Source organism: Anoplopoma fimbria, chromosome 9, assembly GCF_027596085.1.
Source record: "Anoplopoma fimbria isolate UVic2021 breed Golden Eagle Sablefish chromosome 9, Afim_UVic_2022, whole genome shotgun sequence".
NCBI classification, from domain to species: domain Eukaryota; kingdom Metazoa; phylum Chordata; class Actinopteri; order Perciformes; family Anoplopomatidae; genus Anoplopoma; species Anoplopoma fimbria.
In genome coordinates, this window is record NC_072457.1 from 7336331 (window position 1) to 7350934 (window position 14604).

At 42.2% G+C, this 14604-nt stretch overlaps 1 protein-coding gene across 1 annotated transcript in view; it reads right to left on the bottom strand.

The window, feature by feature from the left end:
- Positions 1-14604, bottom strand: part of LOC129095493 (protein sidekick-1-like) — a 233084-nt gene that overhangs the window by 79499 nt on the left and 138981 nt on the right. Inside the window, exons 6-8 of the mRNA XM_054603956.1 lie at positions 12340-12366; positions 4340-4442; positions 378-553 (exon numbers count right to left, since the gene is read on the bottom strand). Of these exons, the coding sequence (XP_054459931.1) occupies positions 378-553; positions 4340-4442; positions 12340-12366 (306 nt within the window). The remainder of the gene's footprint in view (positions 1-377; positions 554-4339; positions 4443-12339; positions 12367-14604) is intronic.

Here is a 14604-nt window from a genome sequence, read left to right on the forward strand (position 1 = left end):
ACGATGGATTCAGCTCGAGCGGTGCTGTAGTTGACAGTGAACTGCCCGCGGTGTGTTCACTGTCATGCTTCCAGGACAAAATAAGGAATAAATGGAGTAATAAACAGAAGGAAAACAGAGCCTGGAGCAGAAATGAACAAGAAAAGACGAGAGCGAGGTTAAAATAGAAATTAGGGGTACATGTTGAGGATATTAGGCCTGATGGGTTAGGCCAGACTGAGATAATCATGGACAATCATGTTAGGCCTGTGTGTGTGTGTGTGTGTGTGTGTGTGTGTGTGTGTGTGTGTGTGTGTGTGTGTGTGTGTGTGTGTGTGTGTGTGTGTGTGTGTGTGTGTGTGCGTGCGACAGTGACCGGCCTTTTTTTATTTTCTTACCCATTACAGTGAGGTGTGCCCTTGCCTCCACAGGTTTGGCAGTGCTGTTGCCAAGCAACGCCTCACAAACATATAACCCTGTGTCGGAGGAGTTCGGGGCAGGAATAATGAGCCGACGCCCACTGGCCAGACGACGCCCATCGCGTTTCCATGACACCACGAGGCCGTCAATCGGTCTGAGCGGAGAGGAGAGAAAGTATAGCAGGATTCGGGTGATTTGGAGAAAAAGAGTGACAGAAGGCAATTACGACATATTAAATCCATCAGTTTATGTGTCAATGAGGCAGGAAATGAATGATGACAGTCTGTATATCAGAGCAGTCGGCTCTACTCAGCATGAAGGAGCTTCAGTCAGTAGCTCTGGATGCTGGAGAAAGAAGATGGGTTTTCATGTAAAGTGAAATGTTGCTTTTGGATAAACAACATAAAAACACCATTCGTTTGTGTGTGTGTGTGTGTGTGTGTGTGTGTGTGTGTGTGTGTGTGTGTGTGTGTGTGTGTGTGTGTGTGTGTGTGCTGTGTGTGTGTGCGTGCTTGTATTTGTTTAAGAGAGCATTAATACAGCGTTGTATTTATTCATGACAGTGCAGCTCAGTTTGGTGGTGCATTTCCGTGCAACATTTCAACTCTTATTAGCAATCTTCATTAGATGTGCAATAGATTTACTGGCTCATTATGTAATCAGCAGCTTGAACAGCAATCCAAATGCGTTTTTTTAAGGACATCTTAAAAGTCATAGTTTAATTGTTGGTTTTGTCCACAAACAGTTAGCTACGAATATAATTGAAAATGTAGTGGTGCAAACATTTGGATAAAATAACAAACATAATATAACATTACAAAACATATTCAAACATTGCTTGGGCTGCAATTAAACAACAAGAAACATGTATTGTTGTCAATTTCTTATAGTTGTCATGTAATGATTTTGTTTTTGTAAAGTCAACGTAGTAGGAGTCATTGGACAAACATAAATTAATCTGATAGAATGACATAAAACAGAATGTAAAACAGACTGCGTGTTAAATACAAACTACTGTCAGAGTGAACAAGTGATATTATAAAATGCATTAGCTTAACGATCAGTCATGTAACATTCTCTTGATTTATTATAATTACACTTTTTTTTATTTCTAGTAAGTTCTTTGGCTTTAATCCCATTATGAATCACTTTGACATGACACTAGACGGCAGTAATGAAGGTCATATAAGAGACGTGGAGGAGGTGAAGGCAAGCTGGTAATTGAGCCACATAGAGGTGGATAGTACAATGTTTTGGTATATGATGTGAAAAGAAATGGAAAAGGAGGGAAAGATTGCACTTTTGGGGTAATAATGCATTCAGCAACATATTTTCTGTTGCAGTTTTGGATATTAATAAAGCTAGTGTAGGAGAAGTTATTGAAGACACTAAATGCCATTGTGACCATCACTCTAATGAACAATTAGTCATTCATTCTATGTCAGGAACAAATCCATATGCAATAAACCCTTAAATTCAAAATGATATACATATACATATCCCACCTACCTCATGTACATAAAGTATCCTGTGACAAGCTTTCCATATTTATTCAAGCATCATTGCACTTTTATCTCCATTTCATTGTCATTGTTTTTGGTTTTATGATCATATATATACTTTTGCATTTTATATTTCTGTATTGATAATAGTTAAATGTTTTTCCTTAGCTTCGTGCTTCTTTGATCTACTTGTTTTTTTTGTTTATTTGTCTATTTCTGTGTATTTACGTTAGTGAGCGGAAGAAACCGGAGTCACATTCCTTGTATGCATACACATACATGGCCAATAAAGCTGATTCTGATTCTGATATAAGAAGTCATATAATGTGAATGTGTAGTAAAGTTTTTCAAAGTGGGCAACTTGGATGAATCTGCAACCAAATCCACTTAATATGCCGTCCATCTGTAAATAATATTATTATAATATTATTTTGCCTTTTATTTGGATACAGTTGAGAGTCCACTGTTTTCTCTCTCAGATGCTTACAAATTTGATGGAAAAGTAATTAAACTTGCGGCTTGGCTGATATGTCAAAATGTTAATACTCTTACTCAGTGGGTCCTGTCCGCAACAAAAGAACCCAAACATGTACCCAAAAAAAGGAAAAGCAGATTTTACAGCCCTTTATATTAGATTTACTGGCACAGCTTGTTTTCAATCAGACTCCTAATTATTTTAGCACTCCAACAGGACTGCGTTGGTGCGTATGACTGATTAATGGTTAATGGATGTGGATTGGAGATGCTTTTAGATGCCAGCACTGCACTTGATTTCACTGATCACACTTCATCCCAAACTTCAATGGAATAGTTTCTCTCTTTTCGGATATCCCCTGGGTGCAGAATTATCTCTCTGGAATGAGTATCTTTTAGTGGATTCTCTGATATCAGAAATAGTCCCAGTGGAGTGGGTTGTTTCTGGCAGAAAGAAATGCAGGAGTCTTTTATCTAATTTGTCTACTGTTGTAATACCAGTAGAGTAGGTTGCAAGGACCCAATTACATTGTGATAAATATACATTTTAGACCGGTCTGACCATATCTAAGATAAGATAAAACTCTATTGTCCTTTATTTTCATGAAAATGTGCATCACATATTTCTCAACATCTATATGGTGGAAACGGATCCTGCTTTTTTCACACCTACTGTAGGTTTGTGGCCATCTTCTATTATGTGTGACATGGTTTAGTCACTTGGTTTCTTTTTCATACAGCACCTTGAGTTCTACCCAGCGGTCAAGTGCTGGTCAAGTGCTGCTGATAAACATTTAAAAGGGATTTCAACTCTAACAGATCAGAGCAGCATGTCTAGCCCCGACTTATCAACACAATACGGCGAAAACCCTTGAAAAAATAGCCTGCAGTGAAACTCAATATGGCGTGTTAAACCAGCAGAGCCCTGATGTTTTAGCACTTGCTGTTCTTTTGTCTGGTCAAAGCAGACTCACTTTTCTTTACAGTCAGTGAATGCATACAAGAAAATGTCTCTGAGGGCAAATTCCAACATGTTAAATATTCATAACCTCCTCCTTACGGTTACACTAGAATGTAACTGTGGCTACCACAAAAATGCACTTTTCCAAACTGCCTCTTCGGTTCTTTCTCATTCCTCTGGCAAGTCAGTGTGTTATACAAACTGCAGAAGTCATACTGTATAAAGCTATATTGCACTCATGCCCCCATCTGTGTTTACTACATACAAATAAGGTGGAGAACTGGTGTAAAGTGTTCCTTTTGGTCTTGAGAGAAGAGTCTATTGGAAGCGCTTGTTCAGAGGGAGTAAAATGACACACTACATGCTGTGTTCAGAACAAATACTACATTGTTTAACATGAAGCACACATAATCCAGGGCTCAGAGGCCTTTTTACTCATAAGGGACACAGAGGGAGGTCGCACAGCGTTCATCTCGGAGAGGAGCGGAAACTGATTTCTGAAGTAGAACTTGTTGTTGAGTCAGACTAGACTGCACCCCCTGTGTCAGTGTGTGTGTGTGTGTGTGTGTGTGTGTGTGTGTGTGTGTGTGTGTGTATACGATACTTAGTATGGGCCAGTGTGAGTTTCAGGGTGTGTTTAGCTTCTCTGCTGATGTCAGATGGGACTTTGAGCCAACTTCTGTTTAAGTTAACTTGGTATTGGTGTGTGTGTGTGTGTGTGTGTGTGTGTGTGTGTGTGTGTGTGTGTGTGTGTGTGTGTGTGTGTGTGTGTGTGTGTGTGTGTGTGTGTGTGTGTGTGTGTGTGTGTGTCTATACACTTATGCTTGGGTGAGAGACTTGCTGAGCTACGAGTTTATGTGGTGTCCTCTAATTGCCCTGCAAGAAAACAGTGCTGTGTGTGTGTGTGTGTGTGTGTGTGTGTGTGTGTGTGTGTGTGTGTGTGTGTGTGTGTGTGTGTGTGTGTGTGTGTGTGTGCGTGTGTGTGTGTGAGAAATATATTTACCTGGCATTAGCGATACACTCCAGCGTCGCCTCGCTGCCTGCCACCACCGTTGTGTCTTTGGGTCCGATCACAATCGCCGGCGCCACAAGTTCTGACTCAGGATCTGTGACAGAGAGAGGAAACATAGAGAGGCAGTTTATGCCGTTAATCTCACACAGCAGTATCATATCAAACACAAAGTTGTCTCACACTGCTTTACACTTTTACAAGTGGATGCGATCACGTTCACTTTTTTCTAACACACACATATATAAAAGCACGTGATAGTGTCCTTGGTTTTATTTGATTTAACGCTGAGCAGACACTGTGCTGTAATTAATTTAATAACATAAATTTCAACTCCAGATCGATGTGAATACTTCTGCTTTTATCATCCCCCATTTTCAACAACCTAGATGTCGGACAATCAGATACATTTCTGGCTTTTTAGAAATGTCGGTTGGTTGTTCCGGCACCTGATTTCCAAAATGGCTGCTTTTCTAAGAGCTCTTTCTAAGCTGTGGTGTGTTATTGTAGTATTTACGTAGTATTGAGTAGTATTTTAAATGTCATGGCTAGCCTTAGTGTTGACTGAGACTGTTGTGGTACTGATATGGATAAACTGCTACGAAAAACAGATGGACCACATTTTCCGCATCTCACAGCCATCTGTGGACCAGTATTCTTCTTTGTATCTTATTCTCTGTTCATAGCACAATGTAGCACTGCCATTTCTCTATTTTGTCAACACTTTTGATAATTGGCTCATCTTCATTTAATAAAACTATATTTTAACTGTCAAGACAAAACCATGTTGTGATCTCACCATGCAGTGTTATAATAGAAGCCATTACTTTTGGACAGGCAGAAGGAGTGATTAAATGATGCCCAACGTACAAGATTAATGATGTAAACTCACACACAAATATGCTCAATGAAAAAAAACACATAGGATTTATTGTATCTTAGATATTTGTAAAAAGTGGAAGAGAATTATAGAATATGAAAGAATGGCTTCAAAGTGCCAAAAGAATAAGGGCGACACATTTTTTAATGGTCGCACTGGTGCGCCTGACATTTAGCAAGCGTGTGTGTGTGTGTGTGTGTGTGTGTGTGTGTGTGTGTGTGTGTGTGTGTGTGTGTGTGTGTGTGTGTGTGTGTGTGTGAATCCGCGCCCTGCACCCATCCTTGAGGAGCATAATAACCTTAAAACATACCAGTAATTCACAATGATTACAGAAAAAAAAGAAAGAAAACTATTTACATCTAGTAAAAAACTAACTATGACCAGAAAGTATGGGAACTGACAAGAAAGGTAACACTTTAGATGCATTATAGCAGCGTCAAAAGTTCAAAGGTTGGACCTAAATTATATGCTGCTGCATCGAAATGAAAAAGTTAGATGCAGCAGTGAAACCAATGTAAAAAGTTAGTGTGGAGCCCCGAGAGAGGATAATAGTGACTGTCAGTGTACGTCTGCCTGAAAACAAAAGATGAATGAAACTCTGCATTTATTCCCACTTCTTCTAAACTGCTATTGCCTTTTATCCCAGACATATTTTCAATCGTACACACACACAAACCCACAAACACACACACACACACACACACACACACACACACACACACACACACACACACACACACACACACACACACACACACACACACACACAATTCTCTCTTATAAACAATATCACTCTTTGTCAGAGACACCACTGCTCCGTCTGAAACACATCACCATACAGGGTATAATGATGTATTGGAGACAGTATGATGGTGTGTGTGAGTTACAATGATAGTGTTTAGAGAAGAGTACAGTGTTCATTAGTATGTGAAGGATGATTTATGCCCTAAAAGGTGTGTAGGAGAGTATGGTGGTGTGTGTGAAAGAATATGATTATGTGGGTGTGTGTGTGTGTGTGTGTGTGTGTGTGTGTGTGTGTGTGTGTGTGTGTGTGTGTGTGTGTGTGTGTGTGTGTGTGTGTGTGTGTGTGTGTGTGTGTGTGTGAGTATGATTCATGCCGGGAATAGCTTCTCATAAGAAAAGGACACTAGAGAATTGTTATCAGTTTGAAATGTGCTGAGCAAATCTGCTCAGCAGAATAGTATAAAAAAAACTGTAAAATAAATAAATGGGGAAAAAAATAGTTTGCAGTGTTTTACTGAATGCAAGAAGCCTTGTATCACTCTCATGTGTATGGACATCGTTGGGCTTCCCATGGATGAGCTCTACAACCGATAAATAAGGGAGGAGCAGGGACTACAAATTACCAGGCTGGGTCTGATCGGGGGTCGGGGTGTAAGGAAGGGGGAGTGCGGAGGGAAGACAGGGGGAGGCGAGGAGTAGCTTTGATCTCCCCTTTGATGGGAAAGAGGAAAAGGTGGTAATTAACTCGCTGCTTTTTATTCCTCCCTCTCATTCTCTCTCTCGTCTTCTTTTTTTCCAATTGCAGAGAATGAGCTGAAAAGCCATATCCAACTGTCACATGGAATAAGACACACGGGAACTGATGGCAAGCACACACACACACACACACACACACACACACACACACACACACACACACACACACACACACACACACACACACACACACACACACACTCTACTGTCTTGACACCTACACTCTCTGAAGCTCTAACTCAAGGTGGAGGATGAGTCATTAATGGAAAAAGATAAGTGAAGTGATGGGAAGAAATATCGAAGGTCTCTATCACACAAAGTTTCCCACACCTACACACACACACACACACTCTGCACATAAACACACAAAACCCTGTCATCTTGTACGTTGTGTGTTACAATTTGAACGGTTTGGAGTTGAAGAAGTAACGACGGGTCGCGGTGGAGAGTGGGTTGAAGATTTGCAGAGACGGAGGGAGGGAGGACAGGAAGAGGTAGACGTGGAGGGAGTCCATTAGCCGGCCGCTCCGGAAAGCGGAGGTCATGCTGGGAGCAGTGGCCATCAGTGGAGCCTCCACGGCAGCTGCGAACGGTGATAATGAGCGGAGGGAGACGTGAACCCAACCTGTTAACTTGGGCCTCGAGACCGAGGGGAGCCTCGAGACAAATCAGGACAGCAGGAGCACCGGTATGACATGGGAGAACAAGGGGGGGGGGGGCTCCGAGGGAGATGGATGGAGTGTATATGTAGATGGAGAGACTGTGCAGATGGTCTTCTTCCTGGAGTGACAGACATGATGGTTGAAGTAGAGGGGAAAGCAAAATGCCATATGGTTGTGTGATCTGCGCTCTTCTTTTCCCTCTGTCAGCGTTTCTAACATCCTCCTTCTCCGTGGAGATCTCCATCACTTCATCTCGACCTCATTCCCTGCCGCCTATCTTCCCCATCCTTTATTCCTTATCATCCTCTTATCTCTTCCTTTTTGTTTTTTGTTTAAACGGGGATTATTAAATTAATCTTCCTCAAAACCTAAACAAGGATGAATATTGGAACTGGCAGACAGTGTGTGAGTGTGCAAGCTGTGGCGGCTAAAAGGTTCCCTGTAAAGATTCTACAAAGAGAGTCCAGAAGTTTAATCTAACTCTATTGGATTCCTCATTTAGCAAATGAGAAACACCATGCGGCGGAGAGAGAGAGAGAGAGAGAGAGAGAGAGAGAGAGAGGAGGAGTGATGGAGGGAAAGAAAAAAACAAAAACAACGCAGGGATGGTTGTAGCATAACAAAGCGATATCGGAGCAACGTCCATGGCTGAACATGGATGTGGGTGTAGTTTAGCTCCAGAGAGAAACTGAAGTCAGTGCATTCATCGCTGATTGACAGTTAAGTACTGTGGAGGTGACACAGCTGTGTGAGAAAGTGTGTGTTTGTGTGGTTGTGTGTGTGTGTGTGTGTGTGTGTGTGTGTGTGTGTGTGTGTGTGTGTGTGTGTGTGTGTGTGTGTGTGTGTGTGTGTGTGTGTGTGTGTGCTTGGTATTCGGATAGGAAGCAGAAACCTCCTAAATTAAATCAAAGATGGGAATGATCAAAAAAACAGGGCTGGTTAAAAGGATTGGTGCGGCTTTAGGGCAGGAAAGAGATAAAGATGGATAAATAGAGAGCGAGAGAGATGGACGAGGGAGAGGGAGAGAGAGAGAGAGAGAGAGAGATGAAAGGCTGCTCCATCCACAGATTAGAATGTAATCCCTCTTCGAACGGATTCTCTCAGATTACAGCTTGTTCTCCTATTAAATCTGTCAGTCATTCCACACTCCCTATTGTGTCAGTGAGTCAGTCTGTGTGTGTGTGTGTGTGTGTGTGTGTGTGTGTGTGTGTGTGTGTGTGTGTGTGTGTGTGTGTGTGTGTGTGTGTGTGTGTGTGTGTGTGTGTGTGTGTGTTTCTATGACTGGAGATCTGTGTGTTTTAAGCCTATCAAACAAATCTCTGCAGAGACCTAGAGAGCAGAGGGACCGGCTAAGGGGTGGACACACACATGAACACAAATCTTCACAGGAGGAGGCTGGAGTTGGCTGACTGTGTATTAATAGAGTTGTCATATATGTGACTGCAGGGTTCACAGCCAACCATCACATATCACACTGAGAGAGAGAGAGAGAGAGAGAGAGTTTGAGAGAAAGAAAGAGGGGGAGATTTTAAGAGAGAAAGCTCAAAAAAGGAAAGAAAGCTCCAAACAAGGGACCCAGGAAATGAAAACTGAAGAGCGTTTAGAAGAAAAATATTTTTCTTAAGACTATTTTTGAGGGTAAATATGAATAAATAAAGAGGAGGAGGTGATCATTTGCTGATCTGTCTTGGGAATATTGCATATGTGTGTGTGTGTGTGTGTGTGTGTGTGTGTGTGTGTGTGTGTGTGTGTGTGTGTGTGTGTGTGTGTGTGTGTGTGTGTGTGTGTGGGAGTGGGGTGAGTGTTTGTGCGTGTCACTGCACTCATTAATGCTGCATGCTGACAGCTAAGTGTCACCGTCTGACTACACTTGCCTTAGAATGCCGATATGAAACCACAAGCCAAGACGTGCCCCACACACACACACACACACACACACACACACACACACACACACACACACACACAAAGCCGCACAACACCAAGAGTAGAAGATCCGAGCCCCAAGGGGAGACAGACACAGACAATGGGAAGCAGTGAGAGGGACCGAAAAAAAGATGCCCCGATTTTAAATATTCATCCCTTCCTTCAGCTGCCAAATCCTCTATCTATCTCTGTCAATGGGCCACACAAGTGATGGAGGGAGGAGAGGGGGAGACGGGAAAGAAAGAGAGGGAGAAGAAGAAGAAGAAGAAGAAGAAGAAGAAGAAGAAGAAGAAGAAGAAGAAGAAGAAGAAGAAGAAGAAGAAGAAGAAGAAGGGAGAAACATGTGGCAGTAATGGAGAGGCAGCGGGAGTGCTCAATGGATTATTTGATTAATTTTTAGTTTTTTGGGGTTTTTTTTAGGTTGTTGCTTGACAAAACCCACAATGACATAATGAGGTAACATTTCATCATCACTGTACTGGAATAAGGGCATGTGAGGTTGCTTCATGCTTGCAAACTTTATTTCCTACAGTGAGGAAAAAAGTCAAACTTAACTATTTTCATCCCCCATTTATTCTGAAAATCATCACCAAATCAGAGGACCCTTTTTTTTTTTCTTTTTTCTTTTATATATTTTTATATGAAATTATGATTTCAGATCCAGAAATGCAATTATTCTAACATGGAGGGGTTATTGTTTTTGTGTATTTGCATATATGTATATTTGTATGTATGCAGGCTACGCTATGTACTGTATGTGTCTCCTAGGTTTTTAGAAACTCTTGTGACAGTTCTGATGTGAGTGAGAGGGAGACTTGTGTTTTTAGCATTATTTATATGAAAAAAGGACTTGCTGCCACATGTCAAAAGTAGGAAACCAAGCACAGCTCACAATATGCTGTGAGAGTTAGTACTCCTAAAAGAAGATATATGTCAGTAAAAGAATATTGTCACAATTGTAGCGACGACAGTGCTCATGCCGGGGACATTACAGCGGGGCTCAAGCACTCTGTGTCCTCTGTAGCTCAGTGTTTGCATATTAGCAGAGATAAACTCTTGTGGCACTTGTGAGTACTCTGGCTCCCGTCTGTTTTCTGCAGAGAGAGGCTGCTGGAATATCGCGCAGAGAGAGAAACACTGGCACCTCAGTGATCGACGCTCAAGTGGTGCTGTGGGGATAACGAGTTAGCATGTGTGGAGCAGACAAAATGTTTCCCAAAGAAGTGGAAAAGAGAAGCCTGTGAGTTAGAGCAGACTTGGGTAGTAACACGGAGTGCTCCTCTCACTGCAATATCCAAAGAGCCGTTTCTGCTGCTGTGAATCACTCGTTTTGCTGCCACCCGGCTCACTTAACGCCACGCTGACACCAGTACTGCTGCATGTTCAGACAGAATCCTCCAGTAGTGGCTCTGGGTTAACGTTCCCAGAGGTAGGACGTTATTATCCTCACTTCCTACTCCCTAGTTTAGCTGAGCTGAGTGTTTCCTTGGGGGGTGGGGGGGAGTGACGAGGATCAGAGCCTAGACGCCAAATATGAACAATGACTTAGAAGTCCATTCCATGTTATTTGGCTGACTGGGGACAATATTGAGCCTCAGGTTAGTCCTCGTCCAGTGTTGCAATAATTTAGAGGGGGAAATAAAATATGACGGTTTGCCATGCTGCTGATGATGTTAGCTAGCTAAAGACAATATGTTTCTTGGCAAACTTTAAAAGTTGCATACTGAATGATCGTATTTTCAAACCCGTTAACTGTTCGTACACATGCACGGATATGAAAACTTGCAGCGTGTGCAGAACACAGCGTTCTCATTGCCGGAAGCTTCACGGAGGAAGGAGTACGCCTCCTGAAGTTCATGAGAAAAGACTCCTTTCAGAATGACAGCTAACCTCTCTGTGACGTTCCGTCTGAAAGAGTTGCAGTCGTCATAGGAACAGCCTTGACAACCTCACATTGATTGAATGACACACAAACAGATGTCTCAGTGTTTAAACCATACATGTGGTGCATCATGTCTTAACATTGGGTTTGGTACTAATGAGACAGACAGAACATGATAAGCGTCTATGTAAGCAACAATAACAAGGTTATTATTGTTGTGAAAACTGGGACAATTTGGTAGTGAATGTTCAAAAACCAGGACATTTTAGTGTTTAAAGTTATTGTGGGGACTCGAGACACCTAGCTTAAGAATGGGGAAATCCTGGACGAACCGGGACGTGTGGTTTATTATTATTATAGAGAAAAAATTGAATAAATATTTCCAGCTATGTTTACATGCAGGCACAAAAATACAGAGTAATCAACTTGAGAAAATGGTTTGATATAACTCCGCTAACTCCAAAAAATGTATGATGAATGAATGAAATTGTGCACTGCTGATTGTAAACAATTACAATTTATTTTAACCAACATATGGGTTCCTTATGAACCTTTACACATTGGTCTGCACCATTATTACGCAGACAGAGAGAACCCCGTCCTTAGCCATGTGCACTGTTGCATTCTGGGCTATTGGAGCTTAAAGGTTGGAGAAAACTGTAACTGAAAGGAAGCCAGTTGAAGACCAGTTTGTTACTGGTGAGTGGTGATGTGAAACTAAACCGCCTTCAAATTCATTTACATTAGATTTTCTGAGAACTATTTTTATATGATTTCATCACGATATGATTCAAATGAAAGCCATTACATTATTATACTGCATTGCTGCCCTAATGCAGTATAACATTAGAGTAATAATGGTGATGGAGGCTGACCTTGAGGTTACTAGTGTGCCGCTGTAGATTTGTTCTTACTGGCAGCGAGGCAGAATCTGTGAAACTACACTGGTGGAACATCTTATTACAGCATGTGCCCACCACTGCTGCCAATATGGCACGAGGCAAAGCATTTAGTGGAGGAACCCTTAGCTCTGACCTTCTGGTGGGAGTGAAGGGTCACAGCAATGTTTGTCTCTGTTTAGATAGAGAGGGAGAGAGAGAGCAAGAGACGGGGAAGATAATGTAAATGTTAATGGGTTCCTTACCTGTTGACCCGCGGTTCTTCTTGCCAACTGTCCATCAGCCAGAGAGGATGGGATGAAAAGAAGTGGGACAAAGAGGGGAGACAGGGAATGGGGGGGAAAGAGGAGATATGCAATTTAGATATCAGGTGTTTCCTCGGGGTGCAGCAAAAAAAACACATTTAGCTAATACACATTTATTTAAAATAAGCACAAGAAAATACAGGCTTTCACAAATCAGCAGCTCTGAGGCGAGTGTGGAGTAGGCGCACAGGAAAAAGGAGAATCCTCTGAGGAGGAGGAAAAAACAAATACAGACAGAGAGCAAGATATGGATGAGAGGGAGGAAGAGACAGAGAGGAAGAGGGAACGGCATGTTATCATGGAGTCCAGAGGAAGACGAGCTGTTTGCAGCCCATCCGTCAACTGCCAGCTACCCGAATTTTGTCTTGCTCATTCACTCTTTTCTTCTCCCCCCTTTATCTTCCCCCTCTGCCTTCCTCCCTGTATCTGTCATAAGTCTGAAAGTGGCAAGACTGTAGGCTGCGAGAAAATGATGGCATTGACATTCTACTAGCAGAGAATCTACATTCACCATTCATCTATCAATACACTACCCCTCCGCACTGCCATTCAGCCATTCAGCCACTCACTCAACTCTTGAACACTGGCTGTGTGTTTGAGCGTAAGTGTGCTTCGATCAGAGAGTGTGTGCGCATTTGTGTGTGTGTGTGTGTGGTGAAAAATGTGTGTCGAGGCCCTAATTTAGATTCTGACGTATCACATCAGCATCAGCACAAAGTTCTTTCAGCCTATACAATAAATACACACACACACACACACACACACACACACACACACACACACACACACACACACACACACACACACACACACACACACACACACACACACACACACACACACACACACACAAATAAACACACAGAGTTTAGGGCAAGTGATGAAGAGTGAGCAAGCAAGCTGACGAGGCTATCAAATGAACTGAAGAAAAGCTGAGGGAGGGGGGATAAGAAGTTTATTTCTGCTCAAAATTAAGATTTATCTGTTGTCAACAGGGGTTGTTATGGAAACTCAGGACTTCTTGGTATCAACTGACATGTATCCAGAGTGTATGAGAAATTGAGTGCTCAAAGTTGTCAATAAAGGTCAGATGAATAGATTTTTTGATCAGATAATAACTGATTTAAATCACAACTCTGCCAATTTAAGACTTTATTAAGACAATGCTCTATATTAACCTAAATTATGATAAAACATGACGCGCCACTTGAACCAGGACCAACACTTTTGGTCCTGGTTCAAAACTATAAAGTTTATAAACCTAAATCATAGATACGAGGTGAATGAAAGTTTAACTGGGAGAATGTGACTCCTGAAATTGATGCGAGGAGATCCACTAGAGAGAGGACTTGCTTGGATCGGGGCCAAAGCCCCTTGGCTCCGATGATGCTGAGGCACAGGTAGGCTCAATACCGTGCTCTACAGATCACGGCTTCCTGCCCAGACCTATTGTGCACACTGCCGTTTGACTAGAGCGCAGTTTGTGACGTTAAGTAGCCGTATTGGGAAGACTATTATTTTGGAGAGTCTTAAAGAGGGTGAGCGCGCGCGCACACACACACACACACACACACACACACAAACACACACACAGAAATGCCCACTGACACACAAACAGAGAGGCTTTGGTCTGGAGGGCATGCAATCCTGCGTGTGTATTCAAATGATGTGTCACACTGAGTCATCTTCAGTTTCAAACGGGAACAGAGAAACAATGGGGACATCGGGGGACAACAGAGTAGCGTGAGGGTGAGCCGGAGCGTTTGTGTGTGTGTGTGTGTGTGTGTGTGTGTGTGTGTGTGTGTGTGTGTGTGTGTGTGTGTGTGTGTGTGTGTGCGCGCTCGCAACGCAACAAAGCATCTGACATTTCATAGAGCTGAATCCACACGACACACATTTTTCCAGTAACTTTCACTTCTCCTCATTGTGTGAGAAAGACTTGGATCATTTGTTGTCTTAATCAATGTGTTTATTGGTGTGCAATTCACTGCAGAGGGGAACTGCTTGTAGTGCAGGCGAACAATGTTTTCCTGATCCAACTCTTAAGACTCTATTCACATAAAATATGAGAGGAGAGAACAAAGTGCTTTTCATAGACATCACAAAAAAAGAAAGAAAATATATAAAAAGAAAAACTCAAGAGCAGTAAAATACAAGCACACAGTTGAAAACACCGTATAAAGGAAATGCTCAAATAAATCATCC